At 43.6% G+C, this 18,629-nt stretch overlaps 1 protein-coding gene across 1 annotated transcript in view; it reads right to left on the reverse strand.

Annotated features, from left to right (window-relative positions):
• CUBN (cubilin) overlaps nt 1-18,629 on the reverse strand; it is a 316,180-nt gene that overhangs the window by 85,362 nt on the left and 212,189 nt on the right. Inside the window, exons 44-50 of the mRNA XM_047755040.1 lie at nt 16,652-16,826; nt 14,419-14,597; nt 12,117-12,326; nt 11,389-11,529; nt 9,838-10,019; nt 2,454-2,625; nt 894-1,100 (exon numbers count right to left, since the gene is read on the reverse strand). Coding sequence (XP_047610996.1) covers nt 894-1,100; nt 2,454-2,625; nt 9,838-10,019; nt 11,389-11,529; nt 12,117-12,326; nt 14,419-14,597; nt 16,652-16,826 — 1,266 coding nt within the window. The remainder of the gene's footprint in view (nt 1-893; nt 1,101-2,453; nt 2,626-9,837; nt 10,020-11,388; nt 11,530-12,116; nt 12,327-14,418; nt 14,598-16,651; nt 16,827-18,629) is intronic.

Below are 18,629 nucleotides of genomic sequence, written 5' to 3' on the forward strand. Positions count from 1 at the left end.
GCTCCAATTTATGTTTTCATAATTATTTTTAGCAGAACTAAACAGAGACACAACTAATTTAAAAAGAATTTTTGGATGTGCTTTTTAGCTATCTATCTATTTATTTATTTTTGGCCATACTCACAGCATGCAGAAGTTCCTGGGCCAGGGATCAAACCCCGCACCACAGCAGCAACCTGAGCCACAGCAGTGACAACGCCATATCTTTAACCTGCTAGGCCACCAGGGAACTCCAATGTGCTTTTTATTTTTAAGACATAAATATAATACCAAGAGTGAAAAATACACCAGCAAGAAATGACAATTACGTAAAATTTTAACGATTTCGTCACTGTATTTAATCAACTGAAATGAATGGGATGTTTAGTATTTAGGCCAGGAACTATCAGATTTGGAGTTGAGTATTGTTTATTTATTTATTTAGGCCAGACCTGTAGCATATGGAAGTTCCCAGTATGGGATCCAATTGGAACAGCAGCTGCCGACCTATGCCTCGGCCACAGCAACCCCAGATCCGAGCCGAGTCTATGATCTACACTACAGCTTGCAGCACTGCTGGAGTCCTAACTCACTGAACAAGGACAGGGATCGAACCCACATCCTCATGAATACGAGTCAGGTTCTTAACCTGCTGAGCCCCAAGAGGAATGCCTACTTTTGGATCTTGAATTCAGTAGGAACAAATACTCAATTTTCAAGGTATCCGCTGGCACACAATCAAATCCTGGCTTAGCAGCAAATGTTTCACAAATCTCCTTTTAATCTTTCTCAACTGCAAAGGCAAGAGTGCCTCCAACAGGGTCATGGCCCTGTGACTCCCTTCATTGTTGGTCTTGTGGCATCGGAAGAATACTGCGGAGGAAAGGGAGAATGTGTGCCTTGATGGAACTCACCCACTCGGAACTCCAGGACATCAAACTGACAGTCTTGGTGACTCTCTAGGTAAAAATCCTCAAAATCGATGTAAATGGAGGAGTTTCCTTGATTTGAATTGCTGAGGGTCCATTCGCAGTTGAGGTTTCTTGAGTAATTTCTGATGCCATCATAGCCAGGAGAAGTGAAGTTTCCTTCAGGGGAATTTGTGAGGGACCCACCGCACACTAAGAAGATAGAAGGAGCCAGAGAAAATAGCTCTAAGATTCACGCCATCACAGAAGATAACAAACAACACAGCAACATTAACCACAATAACCACAGCAGCTTTTTTCTGCTTTCATTTGTTTTTCTAGACAGAGTCAGGGTTGTGGGTGAAGGGCTGGATCACGCATGCCAACTTGGGTATAGAAAGAAAGATGTGCAAAAATAAGAGGTTTCTGTATTTCCTTGTTGGTGTAGATTAGGTGGGTGGGATTTGACCGTACCCCAGCACCTCCTAATATGAGTCTATTGTTCATTAATACTTAATTTAGAGCAATAGCTAAAGACAGCGGTGGTCCCAGTGGCTTCTGATTAGCCATCCTCCACTTGACCTGAGCATTTAATTGGATAAAATAGATAATAGAACATTCCAATGGATTTTCTCCTTTCAACAGGGAACGGATGTACCTTGTATCAATGAAATAAAGGTTTTTAAAAAAATTTTTAATTTTTATTTATTTTTCTTTTTACAGCTGAACCTGCAACATATGGAAGTTCCTGGGCTAGCAGTTGAATCAGAGTTGTTACAGGTGCAGGCCCACCCCACAGCCACAGCAATGCCGAATCTGAGTGGCATCTGTGACCTATGCCACACATTGATCCTTAACCCACCGAGGGAGGCCAGGGATCAAACCCGCATCCTCATGAACACTATGTTGGATTCATAACCCACTGAGTCACGATGGGAACTCCCTTAAAGTTTTTTTTTTTTTTTAATATTCAGTTCCACTCTTTCTAAATTTTAAAGCTCTTAGATAATAATACTAATCCAGAAAGCAGTACACTATTTAGAATAAAAAGGCCATATCTGGCTAAATTTTAAATACTCTCTATCACATATGAACCCCTCATTCATGTATGCAGGAAACTGGTATGTAGATGGATGGATGGATGACAGAGAAACAATAACATCCATCTGTCTTCAATTACATTAGCTGCTCTCTGGGAGTCAGTTACCTTTCAAGAGGTGGCGGTCCTTTTCCAGGTCAAAAGGATGGCCCAGGGACTTCAGAACAGGCAACCAACTGGGAAGGTGGCATTGCATGGAGCTGAGCGAAAAGCTCTTCTAACAGTATTATTTAGGGCTTCCCATTCACAAGAGCAGTTTTCTGTCTAAAACTAGAGTCTTTTATTTTTGGGGTTATTTTGGTCCTGCATGAGTTTTCTATCTGGTTGTGTTTGTCTTATGTGGAAGACAGCAGGTGCAGCTTTGACCTCTGCAGGGAACACGGGTGGCTCTGGGGATGTTGGCAGTGGCCGTGGGGCAGCTGCCATGCGTGTGATAACACAGGTGTATTTATAGCATCCTCCATTACCTGCATCTTCACTGGATGTGTAGGAGGCGGTGAAGCCTCCATACGGCCTGGACCCATCAGTGAAGTACACAACCTTCATTGTATTCCCTGAAGATCTGATCTCGTTGCTGCCATTCACGCTACTGCATCGTTTCTCTAGCTGGGGTGAGTTACTTCTGATGCCGTTAAACACCTGTTGGAAGAAAACAGGTTAACCTTTAGATACACCGTCGAGCTCACTGCATATTTCCTAGGAGGGGCAGTTCCCAGCTCAGACACACTCCCTTCTAAGGAAGCTAAAATGAATGATTTAACAAGACAGGTGCTTAACCCAGGGCCACAAGCCACCATGCGACCCGGAGCGTGTTTTGAGGCCTCAGGGTCACTGCACTAAAATGGAAGTATTGCAGTTGTGCCCTCTTGCCATGTGGTGACAAGTGAAAAACTGCTATACCCTTTGCAACTGGAAACCATGCAACTGAAAACCGTGCCAATGCATCCACACTTTCTCTTGCAGAATTCACTGGGGGAGGCAGTTTTTCTCAACAAAGCACCAGGACCTTAGATATTTGGAAAGAGGGCTTAAACAATAGTCTCTGAGGATCTGAAGTACAGAATAACTCAAATATTTTTAAATGCCTTGAAAAGTAATTAAAAAAACCAATCTCATTTTTTTTTCTTTTTTTTTAGGGCCACACCCGAGGCATATGGAAGTTCCCAGGCTAGGGGTCGAATCAGAGCTGTAGCCACCAGCTTATGCCACAGCCACAGCAACCGTAGATCCGAGCTGCGTCTGGGACTTACACCACAGCTCACCGCAACACCAGATCCTTAACCCACTGAACGAGGCCAAGGATCAAACCCATATCCTCACGGATATAGTTGGATTCATTACTGCTGATCCACAATCTCAATCCCTTTTTTTTTTTGTCTTTTTGCCTTTTTCTAGGGCCGCTCCTGCAGCATGTGGAGGTTTGTGGGCTAGGGGTCTAATCGGAGCTGTAGCCACCGGCCTACACCAGAGCCACAGCAATGCCAGATCTGAGCTGCATCTGTGACCTACACCACAGCTCACGGCCGTGCCAGATCCATAACCCACTGAGTGAGGCCAGGGATCGAACCTGAAACCTCATGGTTCCTAGTCAGATTCGTTAACCACTGAGCCACGACAGGAACTCCTACAATCTCAATCTTAATAAAATAGTTCTCTCCTAATTACTAGGGGTGTGGGATTGGCATATGCATGCTGAAGTATATGGAATCACTGGCCAAAGGAGACCTGCTACAGAGCACAGGGAACTCTACTCAATATTCTGTGACAGACTATATAGGAAAAGAATCTGAAAGAGAATGGCTGTGTGTACACGTATAATGGAATCATTTTGTTGTATAGCAGAAATGAACACAGCTTTGTAAATCTATTTCAATAAAACTTTAAAAAATGAAAAAAATGGATTTTTGGATTTTATGGATTCAAAGCTTCCATTTTCTTACTAGTTTGACTCTTTTAAAAATGTATTGGAGTATTATGGACTCTGAAATATGAAGAACTCTAGTTAGGCACATTGTTATTATAATTGGCCAGTCTTCTTCTGTAGAAAACCAAGGGGCTATTTTAGCATAGCTCAAGAAAGATCCAGAAGTAACTGAACAATAACTGATTGAGTGATTGATATTGCTGTTTTTAAAAAGGACTTGAATGGTTCATGGTTAGAAATCATGAGGCAGAGTATGACACTAAGAGTTATGGAGAAGGATAAGGTATTCCGTAACAAAAGATGTCAGCTTTTTTGTTCACTGTAATTGATCATTCAGTTTAGCTCTTTGAGGTCTTCTGGTTTAAAGTGCCTTCCGGCTCATAGGCCCAGACACAGCATTTCCTATCACTTACTGTGCATGGACAAAATGCCAGACTCAGCTAATAACTCACTTGGATTGCCTTATCCAATTAGCAACATAACCTCTCAGACATATACTATTACCCTGGTTTTGCAGATTAAGACACTGGACTTCTGAACGATTGCACACTATGCCGAGGTTCAAAGGGCCAGTCATCAGGAAATTGGGATGCAAATTATCCCTTCGATTCCAAATCCCCCAGTAATGCATAAGGAAACAGAAAGTGATGAGTATTTCGATCATACTGAAAACAGGAAGGGGCAACACACTGCCAGCATCAAAAGGGATTATTAGCAACTGCAAGGCTAACGGTGTATGTGCCAAACCACGATCGATGGCCTTTATCCCTTCCCAACATCTGCCCTGGGCTTAGAATCACAGCGACTAAAAATTGTGAGGCATCCATTTATCATGTGACTCCCACTTTTAGAACCAACCAGAGTGCTGTTTCCATGATCCTCCTCTACGCCTGTTTGTGCAACTTCCTGCAAACAACAGAGTAGGAGGTAGGTATATGAGATTCAGGGCAAGCTCTAAAACTTGCTAAAAGCAGGAACAGAAGCTGGCATACATCTCACGAGAGTGCACCCAGGATGGTGTACCTTTTCCTCGTCTCCATCTAGAGGACTGGAGGACAGGATGCTCAGGCTAGAGGACAGGTATTAGTCCAGAAGCTAGATGCTTGCATCAGCCCTTGTACAACCTGTGGATCATAGGATGCATCCCTCCCTTCTCTCTCCTTTCCTCCTTTCCCTTTTTCCTTCCTTCTTTCTGTCTTTCCTTCTTTCCTCCCTTCTTTTAGACACATTCTCAACCAAATAGAGGGCAAGCCACATCCCCTTGTTGGGAGCAGTATGAAAGGGAAATAAAACAAACACTGAACCTACAAAAAGTTGTGTCAGGAGTTCCCTGGTGGCTCAGTGGGTTAAGCGTCTGGCGTTGTCACTGCTGTGGCTCAGGTCACTGCCGTGGCATGGATGTGATATCTGGCCTGGGAACTTCCATGTGCTCTGGGTCCAAAGATATATTTCAAAGGAAGGGAATGTGGGCATTGCATTAAAGATTCAGAAATGAAGTGATTCTCTGATAGAGCTTTAACCTCCCCAGGACAATGGACCTGTAATATGACATCTGTAGACTCCCCTATTTCAATAGTCAAGTCCCCACCTTGGTCACCTCCTGTGAAGCCCTCAAGCTGACAGCCCCTGGCCATGCACACAGAGATCCTCAGCAAGTTTTTAGTACTACATTCTTTTTTTGAAGGGCCGCACCTGCAGCATATGGAAGTTCCCAGGCTAGGGGTCTAATCGGAGCTACAGCCACCGGCCTACACCACAGCCACAGCAATGCCAGATCCAAGCCACGTCTGTGACCTACACCAAAGTTCACGGCAATGCCAGACCCCTGGCCCACTGAGCGAGGCCAGGGATTGAACCCTCATCCTCTGGATACTAATCGGATTCATTTCCATTGGGCCACACTGGGAAGTCCCAGTACTACATTCTTAAATATGAATGAACAGCCAAGGGTGATCACACATTTAGGGAACCATCCAATGTAAAAGGCAGAGACCAATGGAAGTAAATAGGAAAGAGGAACCTAAAGGAAATGGACCCCCAAAGAAGCACTACAAAAAGCTTCGAAACTATGACGAAAATATTCACATATGTAGGTGAAGATATTGAATATATATGATATCATCTGATAGTCAAAAAATGATGGTGAAATGATAATTACAGGTATGCACGTCCTCAAAAGCATAATCTCCCATGCCCACGTCCTTAGGGAGCCACAAGAGCCTGTGCCTCACCGAAAAGAGGAAATTAACCAAGAAGGGGAAATGCACATATCATAAAGTCCAGCCCAGGAATGGCAGGAAGGGACTTGCAGATTTGATGATTCTGGGAGCTCTGGACATGGCAGCGGGAATCAGGCTGGCAGCTGATGGGCAAAGGCTCTAGGAAAGCATTGCTAAGGAAAACGAATGGAACCGATAGAGGCGCTTTATTATATAAGGCGGGGAATGTACACCCGGAGTGGAAACAGTGTGGAAGAATTAGTGACAGATACACAGAAAACCAAAAAAAAAAAAACAACAAAAGTGTAAAAAGGATACAATTATGATTATTGCTCCGAAAAACAAAAGCAAATGCTACAAGAGTATATGACCTGGCTTAAGTGGGAGTAGTCCCTATAACCAAAGTAATGCAAACAAAGAATGACAGTTTAAACAGCATCTCTGAGAGTATTTGGGGAGGAAGTTGGGGGTGGCGGTGGGAAGTGAACTGAACACGACCCTGTGTGCATTTGCAGTAATGGTACGGAGGTGTCTGAAGACAGCTAAATCTTTATCTTGCAAAGTTGGAAAAGAAAATCATGGACTTGGAAAATAGACTTGTGGCTGCCAGGAAGGGAGAGGGAGGGAGTGGGAGGGATTGGGAGCTTGGGCTTATCAGACACAACTTAGAATAGATTTACAAGGAGATCCTGCTGAGTAGCAATGAGAATTTGTCTAGATACTCACATTGCAACAGAACAAAGGGTGGGGAAAAAAAAAAAAAGTAATGTATACATGTAAGGATAACTTGATCCCCTTGCTGTACAGTGGGAAAATAAAAGAAAATAAAAAAATAAATAGATAATGCTTAAGAGAGAAAAAACAGAGAAAGTGTAGAAGAGGGATATTATTTTGAAATAACAACATAAATACCAAAAGAAGTAGCTGAAAGAGTTCATAGTGGGTGCCTTTGGCATCTATGATTCAGAGATGGGGAAATGATAAGTAAGACATTATTCAGAATTTGTGGTTGATGCTGTAAATTTATTTTTTAGTTGAGTTCTAAAATTATGACTTTTCATATTATCCTTCCTGTAGAGCATGAGAATATTCTGCTGCTAAGATTCTGAAGGATTGGAGTTCCCATCACGGCTCAGCGGTTAAAGAAACTGACTAGCATCCATTGAGTATGTGGGTTTGATTCCTGGCCTCTCTCAGTGGGTTAGGGATCCAGGGTTGCCATGAGCTATGGTGTAGGCCACAGACATGGCTTGGATCCCCTCTTGCTGTGGCTGTGGCTGTGGTGTAGGCCAGGGGCGGCTATAGCTCTGATTCAACCCCTAGCCTGGGAACCTCCATATGCTGTGGGTGTGGCCCTAAAAAAAAAGACAAAAAAAAAAGATTGCGAAAGATTATATTTCAGTAGGACCTCAAAGGAAGAAAAAAAAACCAAACTGTTAGCATAGGCATCAAAATTTAGTAATGGCTGTGTAATTCCAAGTATTTTTATATTTTTTATTTTCTGAACTCTCCAAATAGCATTCAATAGCATCCATTATATTTATAATGAGAGAAATTGATGAAAATTAGTATACAAGTGAATTTCTGTCACTTACAACTACATAATAGTATTCACTGCCCAAGCAAAGATAAGAAAATGCTTTAAAATATGATATAGTATGAATGGTGAATTTTTTTCCCTACTTCATTCTTGTCTCTGTATTATTCATTCAACAATAGGGAAAAAAGTCCCTTTAAAATCAGCAAGCTTAGTCCCAAATGTTCTGGCTTCTGGATAAAAGACAACATACTGGGTTCCATGATTTCCAATATCTGATAAAAGACAACATTTCAATCCTTCAGATGTTAGAATGAAGGAGTAAAATCTGAAGATTTCTGAGGATTGAATATGATCATTTTAGGGCAATACAAAGAGAGAGTAATACAGAGAGATGTTCCATATTTTTTGAATTTCACTCCCCAGCAGGAGACAAAGCAACTGAAAAGAAAAGGAGCTTGTTCTTGAAAAGGATAATGATATTCCTTCTACTAATGATTCCTTCAACAACTGCTGCGTCTATTACGTGCCAGGCACTGGGGATGCAGCAGGGAACATAATTAAGCACACGTCTCAATGGTGCCCTCCATCCTAGTCGGGGGAGCAGACAAACATATATGTGGACTGTCAGCTGGTGTGCAGTGAAACCAAGAATGCAGGGAGAGGGCCAGAGCAGGTGGGGTGGGGTCTATTTCATGCAGGGGCTCAGGGAAGGCCTCATGATCATTGGAGCAGAGCCCAGAGTGAACTGAGGCAGGCACTGGGGAGGAGCATTCCAGACAGATCCCACGGTGCATGGGAAGTTGGCTGTGGGAGCATCTCAGTACAGTTCAGGAACAGAAAGGAGGCCAGGGTGGCTGGACCCCAGTGAGCAAGCAGGGGGTGGGGGAGATGAGATGAGACATGGGGGTAGCCGAAGGAAGGGGCGGCAGATGATACAAGGCCAGGCGGGCCCTTGTGAAGACTTGGGACTTCCATCCGAGCCAGATGAGAGCCCATCAGAGGATTTTCAAGGAGAGCAACATGGCGTGACATAGGTTTAAACTCATCGCACTGGATGCTGTGCTGAGATGCAGAGAGACAAGAGTGGAAGTAGGAAGACCCGTTGAGAGTTATTGTAATAAATCTGAGTGGTGATGGTGCTGGATGCGGAGGTAACGAGAAGGAGTGGTGAGACAGGCTGGGACCTGGGACCCTTTGCTGCAGGGCTTGGACCTGGACAAATATCTCCTCATGCAACAAAATACAAAGAAACCATAAGGGACTCAAAACAACTGTGTACATGGGCAGCTGAGACGAATTATGGACAAGAATATACCAAAAAAAAAAAAATTTCTTTTGTGGCCTCTTATCAATTTCTATTGATTCAGGAAGGCCAAGAACCCTGGTCAGTAACAGTCAGATTCTGGTTCTTTCTTAAAGATCCAGCCACTGAGACTTGCTGGTGGATATAGTACAAGGTGTGAGGAAAAGGACCCCAGGACAGACATCAAGGCTTTGGACCTGAGCCACCAGAAGTTTGGGACAGTTATTTACTGAGATGACACAGACTTGGAAAAAGGGCAAGCTGGGAGGAGAAATATACCAATATTCATCTACGATTAATCCAGTACACATGCACACGTATCTGGCATCCCACAGTTAACAAGCGTGGGGTTCATTTGCTTTACTTGCTGGGGGAAGCTAGGAATGCTGACGGCATAATCTCAAAGGCTGAGCTTGGCAACCCAGAGAGCAGGGAGCCACAATCTTCCAGAAGAGTCACTAGGAATGTCCAGCAGAGGAGACCACTCACCTGCTTAACACGTTTGGTGGCGGCTTGTGCTGCCACTCTGGTCCCATTTAGTGACATGTTACCCATAGGCTTAACTTTTCTCTGTTTACCCAGGTTTGCTACCTGTAATGATCATTCACTCCTAAAATGTATCCGACCTATGAGCCTACTGTAGATGGTGACAATTAATAGTCTCTTAAAGCAGATTTTATGTTTTATTTAATTCTTATCGTGAATGTCTGTTGTGATTTCGTTCTATCGAAAACACTTAGAACTGGTGTGAGATATAGTTGCACTGGGAAGGGGGGGGATATCCCTAATTTTCTGACTATGACTTAGGGGTCAATCAGTGCCTTGAACAGTGACCATCAAGTCCCTGACTGCAGGGGACACTTACTGCCACATGCTCACTATTGCAGAATGGATGGGCTTCCAGCCTCAGGTCGTTCAAAGTCAGGGTGACCCGCCTTCCTTCCTGCACAGTGATTCTCCACTCACACATCCAGCCGTGAGGGTTGGGGTTCAAGTAGTTGGGGGCAGTAAACGTTCCCGTAGGGCCCTGGAGATCCCCACCGCACCCTGAAGGGAAAAGAAAACAAACAAGAAAACTTCCAATCCAATCAAAAGGGCCTTCCTATAAAGAATGTTCTCAAAAGTGAAGCATCTTTTTATTGTTCCTCTAGACAAAACCATTGCCCTTATTTCTCACGTGTGCACACGAGGATTTATGGAGATCATATGTGTTCACCTTCTATCTGCGATATTTATTCTGCATCTCTGCTTCCATGGATGATCACTCACTGGCAGTATTTTATCATCATGGCCCAAGAAATATGAGAGATCAATAAAGGCAGTAATCATAAGAATCGGGAAAAGCAGAAGGCTGAAGTGATCGTCCCATTTTTGTTCAAGACAAGACCTTGATTCAGTCTTTTGTTTTTTGTCTTTTTATGGCTGCACCCATGGAATACGGAGGTTTCCAGGCTAGGGGTTGCATCAGAGCTGCAGCTGCTGGTCTACACCGCAGCCACAGCAATGCCAGATCTGAGCCATATCTGTGACCTACACCACAGCTCAAGGCAACGCCGGATCCTTAACCCACTGAGCGAGGCCAGAGATTGAACCTGTGTCCTCATGGATGCTAGTCAGATTTGTTTGCACGGGGCCATGATGGGAACCCCCTCAAGACAAGACCGTGATTTCACCTGCATTTGTAAGGGAATCTGGAATGCAGATTCGGAGTCCCTGGAGCACTGAGGACCTGGCTTCCATAAAATGAATAAAGAGCACGGCTCTCATCTCACAGCCTCCAAAACTTTAGTTCCTTCCCTTTGTAGCACTGATGGAAGTTGTAAGTTTTCATTTACTGGTATGACCATTTTTTTTTTTTCTTTTTAAGGCCACACTTGTGGCATACGGAGGTTCCAAGGCTAGGGGTCGATTCGGAGCTGTAGCTAATGGCCTATACCACAGCCACAGCAACGTGGGATCCAAGCCATGTCTGTGAACTATACCACAGCTCACGGCAACACTGGATCATTAACCCATTGAGCGAGGCCAGGGATTGAACCCATGTCCTCATGGATATTAGTCAGGTTCATTAACCATTGAGCCACAACGGGAACTCCTGGTGCGACCATTTGATTAATGTCTGTCTCTCCACTAAACCACTAAGGTCCGAGAAGATAAAGGACATGGTGTTTCTCTTTAGTTACTGTAACACCAGAGCAAAGAGTGTCTATCCAGTGTAGGTGCTCAACTTTATATATATATAATTATATTTATATATATGATTCTCATTATATATATGATATATTCATTACTTATATTTATTATATATTCATTACATATATCCATTACATATATTCATTATATATATAATATGTGTGTATATATAGATTCATTATACACACACACACACATATATAAAATGAATCAAGGAACTTACCTTCGATGCTAGAGTCAAACCGTAGCCTGAATCCCGAGGCAGTGAGAAAACCATCCGTGACAAATCTGACCAAAGCAACATTGCCAGAAGTGTCTATGCTGTCAGGAACAGTATTTCCACAGTATCTGCCCAATAAATTACCTGTGAGAGTCAAATCATTAAGTAGGTATAGGTCCGGGTAATTGATTTCATTTAACCTCTACTTTAGGTGTCCTGCACGTATGAAGAGAAGTAGAATAGAGCAGACCCTGCCCAGGGAGAAATGGTGACCTCTGTCAAGAGAAACAGTCAAACATGAAGAAAAAACAGCATATTCAACTATAGGAAGAAGTGTAATGAAAACTACAACCAATCAGGGCCGAGGACATCAGCACAATGAGGAAGCCTTGCTCCTCTGGACGGTGAAACAAGGTGACAAGGGTTGCCCTTTCCTCTCCTTATCTCACAGGATGCCCCCCGCATGTCTGTGTATGGCCCTGGAAAGGCTCCGTGTGGGATGACGCCTTCCCTATTCAGTGCTCTCTCATTGTGCTCCTGGGGTAAGCCAAGTAATGACAACTGGGGTTTGGACACCACTGTTTTCTGGTAAGAATCGAGGGAGAGAAAAGCTGGCACTGCCCAGAGTTGATGGGTCTGCACTTCTTTGCAAAAGTCTTGCCTTTCTTGGAAGTGATGACATTTCTGAGGCTGCATGAGTAGCAAAAAAACAGCAGACATATTTCACTGACCAGAGGTATGGTTTTCCCAGATCTCCACAAAGTCTCGCTCACAGCCAGATGAATTCTGAAGGTTAAAGTCTTCAAAATGGATGGTGAGATAATGTCCCGAGAGCCCCTGGAGGCGCCACTCACAGAACAAGTTGTCTGCATATGGCAGTGCTGGGTAGCCGCTGCTTTCAATGACACCGCTTTGCCCCGTCACTGTTCCCCCACACTGGGCTGCAAGAAAAGAGCAGTAGTCGATTACAGATTAAAAAGCATTTTAACCAGCACATTTAAACCTTTTAGGTGCCAAGTGAATGTGCATGTACTGAAGTTTTTAAAATTCTGAAAATGTTGGAGTTCCCGTCGTGGCACAGTGGTTAACAAGTCCGACTAGGAACCATGAGGTTGTGGGTTCAATCCCTGGCCTTGCTCAGTGGGTTAAGGATCTGGCGTTGCCGTGAGCTGTGGTGTAGGTGGCAGACGCGGCTGGGATCCCGAGTTCCTGTGAGTCTGGTGTAGGCGGGCGGCTACAGCTCCGATTCGACCCCTAGCCTGGGAACCTCCATATGCCGAGGGAGCGGCCCTAGAAAAGGCAAAAAGCCAAAAAAAAAAAAAATTTCTGAAAATGTTTAGTTAGTGTCTCCCTTGTGATATGAAATCTGCTATTGATGTGCAGAGAAATGATACCACAGGTCCAATCTCATGATGGGAAAGGAAAGACGGAAAGACTGTAATGTCTCATTAATTCTCTGGGGACACTATATAAATGCTATTAGTGGCATGTGGGTTTCATTCCAAGAGCTAACTGATAGATTGATAGGGCTGCCTAGTACCCTCTGTTGGCGATTCTATAGACAAAGCCCATGCTCAGCGGGAAATGATGCTGTGGTTGATTAGTCATGCCTGCCACTTCTAGTTTATCAAATACTGCAATAATGGTTTCTCGGGGCCTTGAAAATTACTATTGAATTGCTTCCTATCAGCTGGATGTGCTAGACTGAATTACATATGATCTGCCTCAGGCTATAAAACAACTTGCGATGTAGGTTAAATATTGTTACAACTAGGCTTTTTGAGTTCTGACTGTATTAAATGTGTTTGGTTAGTTTTCAGACCCACCAGAGACTAAGTTCTAGGTAATGGTGACCATATTGCAGCGAATCTTCAGTATGTGTTTTTATTTCTCTTTTTCTTTCTTTCTTTTCTTTTCTTTCTTTTCTTTTTTTTTTTTTTTTTGCCTTTTAGGGCCATACCCATGGCATATGGAGGTTCCCATGCTAGGGATCCAATTGGAGCTGCAGCTGCCGGCCTACACCACAGCCACAGCAACATCAGATCCGAGCTGCGTCTGTGACCTACACCATGTTCATGGCAATGCTGGACCCTTAACCACTGAGAGAAGCCAGGGACTGTACCCAAAGCCTCATGGTTTCTAGTTGGATTTGTTTCTGCTGCACCACGATGGGAACTCCTATTTCTCATTTTTAAGGGAAGGAAATCAAAACATTGAGTTAATGATTTGACACTAGAGATTCAGGGAAAAAACATCTCATTAACTATTAATTTGAAGAGGTCAAAGTTATTGTTATAAAAATAGTTATTTGATTACTAAAGAATTTTACTATTTAAAATAATATTATACATGTTCATGACAAGAGGAAGAAACAAGAATTTAACTGAATATGTTTTTCACTAAGAAGTTAGGGAAATATACAAAATACTCAAGTTTACTAAAAGGAGTGTTTTAAAATAGAAATTGAAGTAAAAATTAAAATTGACATACGACTGTGGTTTTAAACATTTAGATTCCTTACTTATTTCTATCATTAAAATAATTGCTAGAATTAGGCAGGTAGACTTCTTTTAAAATGGCATGATTTTTTAAAAGTTTTAATACAATCATTCTGTCCCTATTTTTTTTTTTTTTGGCATCCACAGCTTATGGAGGTTGCCAGGCTAGGGCTCGAATCGGAGCTGTAGCCGCCAGCCTTCACTACAGCTACAGCAATGCAGGATCCAAGCCGTGTCTATGACCTACACCATAGCTCACGGCAACGCTGGATCCTTAACCCACTAAGCAAGGCCAGGGATCAAACCCACAACCTCACGGTTCCCAGTTGGGTTCATTTCCGTTGCGCCGTGACAGGAACTCCTACTTTCTTACTGAATCTAAAAATGTGGATGTTGGAGTTCCCTGGTGGCTCAGCAGGTTAAGGGCCTGGCATCATCACTGCTGTGGTGCAGGTTTGAACTCTGGCCTGTGAATTTCTGCATGCCATGGGTGTGGCCAAAATAAATAAATAAATAAAAATAAAAATGTTGTTACCTATAGAATACTTGGCCTTGAATCCTGCATGAGTGGGGCTGTTGTCAGACCGGAATCTCAAATATATTACCTCCCCTGAGGACAACTGACTGGGCGGCAAAGATGTTCCACAAAACTTGGCAAGTACTGGTGCATTTGAATCAGCTCCATCTCGCAACTCAAGGTAATTGGATGTACAGCTAAGGTGGAAAAAATATTTCTGCTTAACTTGTGAAGTCAATTGCTTTGTCCTAGTTTGATGATAAAGACTTCACTTTCTCCAAGGGCATTATTAAACCATCATTTTTGGAGTTCCCGTCATGGCTCAGTTCCCATCATGACTAGCACCATGAGGACACAGGTTCAATCCCTGGACTCGCTCAGTGGGTTAAGGATCTGGCGGTGCCATGACCTGTGGTGTAGGTCGCAGATGTGGCTTGGCTTGGGTCTGGCATTGCTGTGGCTCTGGTGTAGGCTGGCAGCTGCAGCTCTGATTTGACCCCTAGGCTGGGAATCTCCATATACCTCGGGTACGGCCCTAAAAAGACAAAAAAGAAAAAAAAATAGAGAGAGAGACAAAAAAAATCATAATTTTTGCAGCCCTATTAACAGAACATAGTGTAGACGCTATGACAGAGACAGTGAAAGTAGTGTGTTCCTTCAAAATGCTATATAATATTTTTCTGAATCATAATACACTCCAGTTAGCCGCTCACAAGGACAGGCTTCACATGTACCACGTTGGAGGATATTTACTCGCCTTCCATGTTCTGTTTGTCTTACTGGAAAAGCCATGCTCAAATCAACCCCTAGGAATTTCAAAACCCAAGGATTTTGTTTCCCATGATCACACATGACACATTTCACATGACAAGATGAAGTCTCTCTGAATAGCTCTGCAACCTGGGCTAATGGAGAACCTCAGCTGGAATTTTCTGTGTCCATAAAAGAGAACAAGTATTTACCCAATATTTCTTGAGAAAGTCAATCAGCCAAAAGATGCTCAGCAAGGGGGAGAGCAGCATTATATCCAGTGTCCAGAACTGATGAGCAAAAGCTCTTATGCTTAAGTTTTGCACATGTGATGCATGTATTCATGCACGTGGATATATACTCATGTTAAATGAAGAGAAAAAGGCAGATTTTTTTTTTCAGTCTATTCCTTAGTCCATTTGTGTTCACCATAGTAGGACTTACTCTCTGGTTTGGAATCTTTAAAGATTCTTATTAAACAACGAGTGGGAAATGGTACCGTTCTTGCTTTCGTCCTGTTTCTGACACCGGTGACCCCTGGTGTCACAAATTTCCACTTGTGAAACAGGTATTTTATCATTTATGACACTGAGTATGAAGCTGGGCAAATAAATAAATGTCCACCAGAGACACTCTACTTTTCCTGTGGGAGGAAGAACGGATCACATAAATCTCCTCGTGTGTCCTCCGTGTCTCTTGGAGGATGTGCACCGGGTCATGAGGCACAGTGTCTGTTTATATCATCTGCTCAGCTGACGTGGGGGTGGCTGCAGGCAAGGTTTTCAGGCTCAAGGCCTTAAAAATGAGAAGTTCCCATTGTGGCTCAGCGGTAATGAACCCGACGAGTATCCCTGAGGATGCAGCTTTGATCCTTGGCCCCACTCAGTGGGTTAAGGATCTACCGGTGCCGTGAGCTGTGGTGTAGGTCACAGAAGTGGCTTGGATCTGGTGTTGCTATGGCTGTGGTGTAGGCCAGCAGCTGCAGCTCCAATTGGACCCCTAGCCTGGGAACCTCCATATGCCTCAGGTGCGGCCCTAAAAAGACCACTGCTGAAAAAAATGTCCTTTCCCCATCCTTAGATTTTCTTTGCCGTATATGCTGCTGCAAAAAGAAGGAAACTGGAGTTCCCGTCGTGGCGCAGTGGTTAACGAATCCGACTAGGAACCATGAGGTTGCGGGTTCGGTCCCTGCCCTTGCTCAGCGGGTTAAGGATCCGGCGTTGCCGTGAGCTGTGGTGTAGGTTGCAGACGCGGCTCGGATCCCGTGTTGCTGTGGCTCTGGCGTAGGCCGGTGGCTACAGCTTCGATTCGACCCCTAGCCTGGGAACCTCCATATGCTGCGGGAGCGGCCCAAGAAATAGCAACAACAACAACAACAACAACTACAACAACAAAAGACAAAAAGACAAAAAAAAAAAAAAAGAAGGAAACTGTTCTGAGATGCAACAGCCAAAAAAATTCTCCTCCCGGGTAGGAGAAGAATTAAATGGAGGTGACTTACTTGGGTGTTATTTCGATACTGAATTGATCTTCAAACTCCAGTCTTATGAGCTTTCCAGAAGGGGCTGCTATGACCCAAATGCAGTCGGCGTGCTGGGGATAGTTGTCAGGGTGGTTGGGGGAGGCCACATATCCTGATGAGTCTGCATCATGGATGTAAACGTTGCCCCCACAGGCTGTCGGGAAACACAGTCATATTAATCTCTGGTCTGGAGGAAGAGGACGCAGGTAACTGCTACCTGCATTGTGAAAAGTCTCTTCATCTGTATTTCCGATCTCAGTTTCCTTTCATCTGGAATCATCCTCCTTTTCTTTGGAAGCAAACACAATCTGAATTTGCTATCAAAGGAGCTACCACATGTGTCACTTTCTATTTATTTTTTTATTAAAGTAGAGTTGATTTACAATGTATGGTCAATTTCTGCTACACAGCAAAGTGACCCAGTCATACATAGATATACATTCTTTTTCTCATATTATCTTCCATCATGTTCTATCCCAAGAGATTGGATAGAGTTCCCTGTGCTGTACAGCAGGACCTCACTGCGTATTCATTTAAAATGGAATAGTTTGCATCCACTAACCCCAAACTCCCTGTCCATCCCTCTCCTTCCTCCCCCACTTAGCAAGCACAAGTCTGTTCTCCATGTCTGTGGGAATTTAATTTGCCAAATCATATATTCTCATTGGCAATGTCACTCGTTCTTAAAGCTAAGGAAATGATTGTGGCACACGGTGTGTGCAGTAGGACATCATGGAAGCACAACCAGACATCCTTCACTTCGATAAACATGCAAACACACCAGCACTTATAACCTCTCCTTGACCCTTCAGGTCAATAGAATGATGCCTAAAAGACTAAGCAGATAGACATTTGTACAGCTCTGTAGGCATTCACGCCTATGTTCCACTGGGATCTAGATGCATTTGAAGAGCAAGAGATGAATGGCATGAGAAATTTTATGAGTCAGTTTTTTCAAGAATAAATGAGCTTTTAGTACTTTTTCTAAAAAAACCAAACTGTTATGTGAAAATACTTTCCTTTTATCAATAAACATTTTTTTTTTTTTTGGCAATCTCAGCAAACAAACCAAGGGAGAATAATCTGGGTACTTAAAATGCCAGTGAAATTATCCTGTTCCATAACTTAGCCTCCCAGACACCAGATCTGCTAAATTCTACTGACACTTATTTCCACTGGCATGCAGCCACTTATGATCACATCCTGAATTGTGACAAAACCCAGAACTCCCTCATCTCTGAAACCCTAGACTGCGATTTCCTTTGACGGCCTTTAACTCCCTCGCTCCTGGTCTTTCCTACAGACGCTCCTTGCAAAATCCCAATTCCGAGGCTGTACTCCATTCACGCCGTTCGTGGACATTGATGCCACGGCAGATACGTGTTCTCCACTCTCAACACCGCCCGTTTTATCACAAAGATGACAACCGTTTTCAAAACCTGACTCTATTCCCCAAACCCTCCCTTCTCCTCCTTCCCTCTCTTGGCTCAGCACAGAGTTTTCATTTAGAAAGTTGAATGAGACGAGAACACCCTCAATTTTTTACCCCCTATTTGTCACCATCCTTAACAAATTCAGCTCCATCCTGACTGGTCTTTATTTTTCCCTGTACACTGCCTGCCTGTATCTCTGGGTTGGTCTCCCAGTTCATCTGTCTCCTCAGGGACCCTGCTCTGTTTAATCCCTCCTTTTATCCTGTGCTTTTTCTCTCCCTCCTTCCCTCCCTCTGTCTCCCCCCCCCAACATCCCCCCATTTTCCCATCCCCCCCTTTCCTCCGTGGTCCTCTGATTTTTCCACGTATCACAAGCTCAAGTCATTTATAGCCACTTTCTTTACATCCTCACTACCCTCTTTCCGCATCTCTCTTCACTTTTTTTGGTCTTTTTGTCCTTTGGGGGCCACTCCCACGGCATATGGAGGTTCCCAGGCTAGGGGTCTAATTGGAGCTGTAGCTGC

The sequence above is a fragment of the Phacochoerus africanus genome, chromosome 12 (assembly GCF_016906955.1).
Source record: "Phacochoerus africanus isolate WHEZ1 chromosome 12, ROS_Pafr_v1, whole genome shotgun sequence".
Lineage (NCBI taxonomy): Eukaryota > Metazoa > Chordata > Mammalia > Artiodactyla > Suidae > Phacochoerus > Phacochoerus africanus.